This window comes from Pagrus pagrus, assembly GCF_965226575.1.
Source record: "Pagrus pagrus genome assembly, chromosome: 19".
Lineage (NCBI taxonomy): Eukaryota > Metazoa > Chordata > Actinopteri > Spariformes > Sparidae > Pagrus > Pagrus pagrus.
The window spans coordinates 7,235,341-7,244,583 of NC_140203.1; the positions used below are offsets into that span (position 1 = coordinate 7,235,341).

The window sequence follows — 9,243 nt, forward strand, 5'->3', positions numbered from 1 at the left end:
CATATTCAGACAGAGAGAAAAGGCATTGTGGAGCTGAGAGACACACACAGCAGCGTTTTCCTCAGAAGCTACTGCCGAACCCAATCGTTTTCTCATCATTCAAACGAAAAACCTAACACAATATATCGTTAGAGTTCAAATTCTGCATGTCAGATTTGTACATTTCCAGTACGTATTTTAACCATGTTTGAAAGAACCATTTAAAAACAGTTGAAAGCTTTGGGATATTTTTTAAAAAAGGGTTTTAATGACAAGGTCATTAAAAGTCATGCACGCTGCAAATAACTGCATGCAGTAGTTATGGTAACCCATCCAAGCACTTTTTATTTATTAATAGTCATAAACACACACAGCAGCTTCATCAGAGGAGCCTACGCCCTCTTGACTTTTGAATGTGGAGTATTTATACGGAGAGCCGTTTGCATGTCACAGGAAGCAAAGGTCTGCCACAGCTGCCTGTAACATTTACCTGATAAAGAAAAGTTATGTGGATTGATTATCAACTTCATATATATTTCATATATATTTATATATTTCTCTTCTCTCGCTCGCTCACTCAGTTGCTATTGCGCACTCGCACATTTATCCCACTTGCTCTCATTTATTTTTGTTTACAATGTAACAAAAATGGTGACAGGCCTGAAATTACAATCACCAACAAAAAAAAAAAACAAAAACAAAAAAAAAACAAACTCAGAAAATTGAGGAGGGAGAAAGGAGGGTGAGGCCAGGGAGGACTGCTGCTGTTTGCTGCCCATCACTGACAGTTGCAGCAGAGAGGACACAGTCTGCTTGATGCTCGGACATCAAAGAGGAGGCGGCGGAGGCTCCTTCCCCGTGGAGCTGCGCTCTCTGAGCTGGAGGTTCTCCAGCGCCACATCTAAAGGCATGATATCCACGCAGCCCATGGCTCCGAAGTCGGCGAAGTCTCGGCGCTCGTCCTCGTCGGAAGAGGAGCTCTCCTCGTGCATCAGCGTGGACAGAAGCAGCTCCTGGACGAACAGGCTGCGGTCCGCGCGCTCTCCTTCTAGAAACTGACGCTCTGCTTCGGACATCTTAGGTTCATTCAACCTGGGAGAGGAGGAAACATTAGATTTTAATATATTCAGATGATACACTTATTAGTTGCTTTTCTGTTTTTCTTTCTATTTCTATTTTATTCCCATAAATGTACCGAGTAAGCCTGCCTTCTTTTACTATTGTAACAGTCCTGTATGTAATGCACTGCACTGGTAACAATGTTTTAAAATGTGGTATTTGAATAAAGTTATCATTATAATTCTATAATTTAACGTATTTTGATAGCTTAACCTGTTGTACACTGTCAATCACACAACAGTATTAGTATTGTGGGAACGGGAGGCATCACAAAATTGAAACTTGTGAAGAGAACAGAGGAACAGCTAATTATAAATGCACAGGAGCTATGAGTATCTTCAGAGCTCCTATAATGTCCTCCTGTAACTGCTTCACCACAGAAAAACTTCCATTATATTGAATTTTGAAATACAAAAGGTCAAGCAGGTCATGTTAAAAAGGTGAGGGTGGTGATTTTCTTTACTTTTCTTATTGATAACAAATCCAAAGAACAGATCAAATCCCATAATGAGCTGATCCGCACACATGCATCGTCCGTTTACCCGAAGCCTGATAGCGTCTGCCTCTGTGGTCCGCAGACTATTAAAAACACATTAGTGAACCACAGTGTTTTACAGGCTGCTTCATTATGATGAACGTGGACATTGTGGTTTATTTTAAGTCGATCCCACAAACAACGTCCTATTGTTGTAAATCCTTGCTCGTGCACTGAAAATAGTCCCCAATGAATGCTCTACTGGAAACTACAGTTCACAGCTGTTTAGGGAAATTATTCAGTCTTACGTAAAAGAAGTGCGCACATATTTACGGCCTGTTGGAACCAAAGGGGCTTCTGGTCTTTGGATGGGATTTGTTGAGAATTACAAAAACTCAGACTATTCATCGTTCGAACATCTTAGTTAATTGAAAACGCCATAATAACGTTAATAAATAACCCAATCCCCTATCCGCATAAGCCTATCACAGATGTGCAAAAATCATCGATTTCCCAGTAAACATCATCTTTAATTGTGATTCACTAAGTGCTGTAAACCACACTTCGAAACCATCCAGCTGGCCACACTCACCGTGCTAATAGGAACTGGGAGTTGTGGGACGAGGATGAGGGATTGCTTTCACCCACGGTGGCAGTGTTGGCAGTTGCTGTGCTGGGTGGAGGGATGGTGGTGCCAGTGTTGCCTGGGTTGTTGCTGCGTCGTGTCGCGTGGCGTCCCGTCTCCACTTGCTGTCGCGCTGCCTGAGCCTGCTGTCGCTCCAACTGCAGTTGCATCTGGAGCTGCTGGAGCTGGGAGGCTGAAGGCCCTGACGAGTTGATTTGCCCCCCTGCCGCACGCCGCACACCTGACAGCTGAGACAACAACTCTGCAGGAGAGACAACAAAAACAGGCTTCACTGACGGCCGTTTCTAAATAAGTCAGGATTTTAAAAAGCGACACTGTAGACGGTCGGAGAAAGACAGAAGAAAAGAAAAACAGGAATTCCAAGAGAAATAGTTTATTCATTAGACTTTGAACCGTAACCCATTTAAAGAGATTATATAACTTGACTTTAAAAATATTCTAGACTATTAATATTAAATTATATCCTGGCAAACGCAGATTAAATACAGTCACTGCTTTTAACATGTGTAGAAGTGCCAAATATTCATATGATTCCCACACAGACTTGACAAAACTGTCTTGACCCAGTAATTACAGGGTGACAACAAAAAAATGTGTAAAGGTAGTTTGTAGCATTATTTACCGTGTAGTTTAATTAATAAAATAAATAAGAATGCTGGCAATACATATGTTACAAGTCATCTATGTTATAACAAAACATTTAAGCAATTTTGGCTTATATTCACTAAAAGCAACTGTAAAAAAGTGATGCTACAAATGGCTAAAAATGTTCATATTCATCTATAAAATGGATTCTGGTGGTATATAATTAGTTTTGGGACTCGTCAAAGATCCAACTCTTCCCATCTGGCAGTGATGAGCCTTCCGGTACATCAGTATAACCTCCGATTCTCACCTGCGATTGGGTCCATTGCTTCTCTGTTACTCGGGGTGTAGGTGGAGCTCTGTGATGAGGAGGATGAAAGTCCCCCTGTGGAGCCGCTAGTAAAGTGCATATTTGTCCGTCGTGCTCTGGGACCGCCGAGTCCACGTCCAGGGTGAAACATCCTGCGTACGTGTCGAACACTGCTGGACTCATCGTACACAAGCACTGTTAAGGGTAAATGCCGTAATGTCACAGTATTTTTATTTTTTTTTTTTGTTATACACATTTCTATGTAAACACATAGAACATAGATTCATGTAGACACTCAGTGTATGGAGACCCAGAAAGGATATTAAATCTCTTGGCGCTCTGTGTTCAAGTGTGAGGTGAGCTGTAAAGTCATCTGTGACGTGGTTGGGGTCCCCTCCAGGCAGGGCAGCACATATCGGACAGATCTGAAATGAGAGAGAGGTTTCTGTTTGAGATCTTACAGCGAAACATCAGAGAAGTACCAAGCAGCACTGTCACTTTTTTAGAGTAACGTTTTACACTGACACTAAATGTCGTTAGTGTGCAGCGTTGCAACGAAAGGCAGGTCTGAGAGCAGCTATTGTTCAGGGCTATTCACATAAAATCCAATAAAGTCAGTTAAAACAGCTCCTAGGATGGCCAAAGCACACCTGCCCTGCTGGGTTGCGGGGACATCTTGTAACTGCAACCCCGCCTTACCATTTCACCCTGTTTGTTTTCAGCCGTTTCGGAAGTTGTGTTAAGTTTCTGCTGGTGAAAACTCAACGTTTCCGGATTTTTACTGCCCCATTGTGAATGCTTTTAAATAACTCAATAACAGGGGAGTTTTATCATAAAGAATTTATCGGAAATTAAACGTGTTAATCACCAAATTGGGGGAGCTTTGTTCAGTAATACTGCAGGGAGGATGAGTAATTACAGCAGCAAGACAAGCGCTTTATCAGCTGAAAACACACCTTCAAGCAGGTAGTCCTGTTGTAATGGAAATGCAAAGCCCTGCCACACTGGTCTGATGTGCTGAGCAAACAGGGTCAAGCCAACACATGTGCATGGAGAAGCCACGAACTGGACATTCAGGTGCATTGCTTAAGTAGCCTTCTGATTCTGATACTAGCCTCTATCTGAGATAAGGAGCTTACAATCTTCTTACCAACTCCACAGCCCCCTCAACTTGTAGTTTTCAGACCCAACGAACACCGACTCAAGTGACTTTGGTGTGTAGACTCAGTGTAGTTCCCCTTTAAGACTAAATGAATCATGAGTAATGCTTAATGTACCGATATATGAGCAGATGTACTAATTAATACACTGCACATGGGACAATCAGGACATGTTTTCTGGCTGAGCAATTTTGACTGAGGAATTCCTTAAAGAAGAAGTACAGCCCCTGGTCTCTCTGTGGAGGTAGTACTGGTATATATATATAAATCGATGGATAAATGGATATAAATCCAGCAACACTCAACACAATAAAATCAACAAGTACTTCAATGACTGGACAGTTGATTGGTCAGTTGATTGACTGAAAATTAAGTCAGCAAATATTTTGGTAGTGGGTCAGAAATACCAAACGCTGCCTACTTACTTTGTCATTCATGAAAGTAAACAAATAACTTTACGTTTTGGACTGTTGATGAAACCTGAATACATCGCTGTGGGAGATTATAATGGGTATTTTTCATTGTTTCGTACATAAACAAGACAACTAATTGAGAAAATAAGTGTCAGATTAAGCAAAAATTCAAATCAATTACAGCCCAAATTGAAACACATTGGGAAAAAGTTGTAAAGGCAGTGAACCCCATCATGTATCAGTTGTCAGCAGACACCACAGTGCAGACCACCAACCTTTATTCATACAGAATATTTCACCACAAACGACCCCATTCAGGCTAATTACTACACATCACGTTCCTTTGTTCACACAGCCTGCATCACAGCACACAGACACCCGTGCATCACATCCTCGACTGACATTCAGAAGCAAGTTACAGAAACACTTCCTCCCTCACAGCTGTTTTTTTTATTTTGGTTTGAAAAAAATTATCTACGTTAAAAGAATGACATTGTTCTGTATTTCCTTAACTGTCAATGAATCCAATTAAAAAGGCCAAAACCATCAATCAACTGATGCTAGTAACAAGTCCCATCTGTGTATCCAATCCTCTGTGCCATAGTGCTCTATTCTTGTCTAAAAAATATATGAATGAGAAGCATTGTTGCACTGGGTGGCATGTTTCTACGTTACGATGAACACAGCCACTGTACTCTATTTTGAGTCAATCCCACGTACAACATCCTGCTGCTGTAAATACTCATCACTGCAACTGTATTCATCCATTGCTGTAAATAGTCCCAAACAAATGCACCGTTTATCGCTGCTTGAGTAAAATTTGCAGTTAACTACAGCAGCCAGCTGTTATACTTAGCTGTATATATTCATGATAAGTATTTAAAGATATACACCTTAGTATGAACACATGGCCTTGGGGCCAAGTGCAGACAGGTTTGGGAGGTTGTGAAGTATTGAGAGACAGAATAACATCAGCCTTATCCATCAAAGCTCTCACTTTTAAGTAGTGACGCTCTCTCTGCTGTTGACTTTGCAACAAAATCCAACAAAACAGTCTTTTCACTGTAGCTTGGTTGTAGCACTGTTGACTTGGTTTCACTAACAGACCAGTTGGGTCTACAAGGGTCTCTTTTTTTAATCGATGACTGCTAGTGGAGCTGCAGTTGTCCCACAATCTACCTGCTAGCCAGTCAGGCAGTGTCAGAAGCAGCCTGACCCTCTGCGTTGCTGGAGAGTAAAAAAAAGTATAGCTCCATCATAACTTGCTAGCTAGCTAATGTGCCATTGTTACTGCTGATTTGTGCACGACAGTCCAGCATTTTAAAGTAGTTAAATGCTGCATGCTCCCTCTTTAATGGCATATGACGCCTGAAATTGAACTTAAGTCCGGCAGCAAGGTTACTGCACTTTGTGCTGCTCCATTAATATCAGTGCAGACTGACAGGGTAGGAGCATGGTTGCTAATGTTAGCTCATATAGCACCGCTAATGTAAATGGCTAGTATAAAGGAAACACTTTTCTACACTATCGATGACAACTGATGACTGATGATGTAACTCAAAAGTGCACTTGAAAACAAAGGTAGGGGTAAAATTGGATATGACATTGGGTCAGAATGACTGTTCAAAATCTGTAATCATGATCTCCTTAATGTGTGCAGTGTACTCACCACCTCTGTGGAAGTCTCTGCATGTTCTGAGGTGACATGCTCCTGTAGGGACGTCTCTGTAAAGCCCATCTTGCCACAGTAAGGACATGTGAACGACTGGGGTTGCTCTACTGAAAAAGTGTCTCCTCCATAATACAGGTCTGCAAGAACACAGTAAACAGAGCAACTGTTATTGTAAATCAATACTTAGACTAATAACACAAATATAAGAGCCTCTGTACAAAGTTAAACTCAACAAATGACATGAATCAGGACTAAAAATACACTGAATGATTTGTAATCACACAGCAGGTGACAGTCAACTCATGAAATATGTAGCAATCATGGTGAGACAAAAGTATCTGCCTGGGCTTTCAGACAGCTCCTTACCATAGTCTACCCTGGTTAATATACACTGCATGGGGTGCTCTGTGGTGTGTCTTGTCGTTGTGGCTCCGCTCTCGTAGCACGATGCACACAGGTCGTAGTCGTAGCAAATTAAACACTTGAACCGCCTTCCTCTAAAGTTCCCTTTTAAACATGCATCGCAGCTCACACCTGCAAGAGAGAAAAAGGGGAAAACGTAAAGTCAAACGAGTGGACTTGACAATAAAGTCACAAATTCCTTATAACTGCGTCTGCAGAGGGCCGACTGTGAGAAAGCAATCTCTATCTGTGGGCCAGTCTCACTTACATGAGCATGTGTTTTGGAGTGGCACCAACCCACAAGTGCCAGCAATGAAGAACTCTGGCATTCCAGTAGGCAAAGTCTCAGAGAGACGCCACAAACACACAAAACAACTGAAAGCTGTTTTCATTGCAGCGTTTCTTACTCTTTAATGTGTCCACACATTCTCAGGTAGCATATGTGGATCTATATGAACTGTACTGGTCAGGAGAGACAGGAGGTAGAGCTGAAACAAACTAAAGCACCGGACTACATGTCAGCGATTTTCTATAATCTCCAAATAGATTATCACTATTGTTACAAATCCATATATCAAATATCATTGCATCGTTCTGCTTTTTCTGCCCTTTACTACATGATCACAGCGGAGATCTATTCAAGCGCTGGCCTACTGCTCTGCAGACACAACCGGTTATTTTCTATGAGACATCACAGTTATATCATTATACACAATACTCCAACTTCTGACTCACTGACATTTCCTTTAAAGGGAAAAAAGCCTTGTTTGGTGAACGTTGGCTAGCATTAAGTATTTAGGGTATTTCCTTTGTCGAGACTGAGCTGACGCCTTGAAACCAAAAGCTTCAAAATATAAAAGAGAGAAAATTGCCACAAAAAGTAACATTTATTAACCGAACCCTGAACAAACGGATCAACTGGCAGGTATCGGTGTTGATTAAAGGCTGGTTGCACCACAGCAGGGTTCACAGAGGTACTTATCCCCCCCTGAGTGGTATAAAGTGTGTGTGCCCTCCTCACGTGACCACACAACCCACTTCCACGAGTAATTACGAGTGCCTGGAAAATAATTGAGTGTCTTCATCTCAAAAACTAGCCTGCCCACCAGGGAACAAGTTAACAAGTACTTCGTCGTCCTACTTAAACCAAGCTACTTCAGTAGTCCCCTCGGGTCCAGCTGGGGCTACCTGGCTGTGCCGTGCTCCTGTTTGCATTATCGGACACCATAGCAACTTCTGAGGTGATCAAACATGACGACCCTCCTGTCTGGCCTGCTACAACTAACATAACGTGGTGGGGACTTGAAGTGAGCCAAATTTACACCCTCCATCTGGTTTGCAGTTGAAAACACACCGTAACATAACCCTAGCTAGCTAGTAGCTTGCCAGCTAGCTAACTTAGTGACTGGTTTATGGTCAGAGGCCTCAGACTTTCTGTCTTCTTCTTGATGACAGTGCATTCGCTAACAACATTAGGTTATGTGACCAGACGGGACAGTATGGCGCTAACATTAGCATTGCGGGGCTCTTAAAATCAGCACCCAATACAAAATATAAGCGAAATATTGTTAATAGCTAAACTCGGGCGTGCTGTTATGGTAGTGTACAACTAGTAGTGTTACGGGAGTCAGTGTTTGTCAGCGTTAAGTCGCAGCTACTGCAACGATTTCTTATGTTAGCATACGTTAGCATGCTCGCTAGCCCTAGCTAACATAAGGTAACGCAGTACCTAGCATGGGCTAACTGCTAAGCTCCGCAATGTTGCCGTATCATTGCGAGCACGTTAAGAGAAGTTTCAACATCCTGCCTCAAATTAAGGGACACTGGCGATATGCGTACACCGGAGCTGCAGATGGGAAATGCGTGTGTGTCGGGACAAATCTGAAAACAAGCCGCGAAAAACGCAACACTCCCCCCCCGCTTGACTTGAATAAGCACTTAGCGGAGCTAGCTAGGGGAGCTAGCTGCTCAGGTAATGTAGCCACCAACCCAGGCGCTGTGGACCTGTTTATCAACTCACCCTCATGTCGGGACATCCTACAAACAGCGGCGCAGCCCCTCCTCGGGCTCCCCAGCGCGGTTAATGGGGAACGATACAGTCTTTGAGATGCTGAACTGGGAAAAAAGCCTTCACCCTCGCCTCTTTTTCGAGCAAGATGGATCCGACAGCAGCTTACAGTTTGTTCTGCTTCCCCTCCCAGAGTGTCACTTATCGCTGCGTGCTGCTGGTGGACGCTAGGCGGCGCACTGACACCGCTCGGGCCGCGACGCCTGCGCGCTGGGGCGGGCTGCCCTTATCACTGCCTCGCAGGCTGCAATAGCATTATCATCCCAGCGGTGGAAAGTAACTAAGTACATTTACTCGAGTACTTTACGTCAGTGTTTTTATTTTCTGTCAAGTCATACTTCTGCTCCACTTCAGTTCAGAGGGAAATATTGCAGTTTTACTCAATTACACTTACTTGATTTGATTGAACTTAAT

General features: G+C 42.8%; 1 protein-coding gene across 1 annotated transcript; it reads right to left on the bottom strand.

Moving 5' to 3' along the window:
- Positions 1-225: 225 nt before the first annotated feature.
- On the bottom strand, positions 226-8,934 carry kcmf1 (potassium channel modulatory factor 1). Its single transcript, XM_084383255.1, has 7 exons — positions 8,782-8,934; positions 6,726-6,893; positions 6,357-6,496; positions 3,438-3,539; positions 3,115-3,298; positions 2,166-2,460; positions 226-1,071 (listed from the first exon to the last, which is right to left on the bottom strand). The coding sequence occupies exons 1-7, from the start codon at positions 8,795-8,797 to the stop codon at positions 807-809; spliced, it is 1,170 nt and encodes a 389-aa protein (XP_084239381.1). The 5' UTR covers positions 8,798-8,934; the 3' UTR covers positions 226-806.
- Positions 8,935-9,243: the final 309 nt, after the last annotated feature.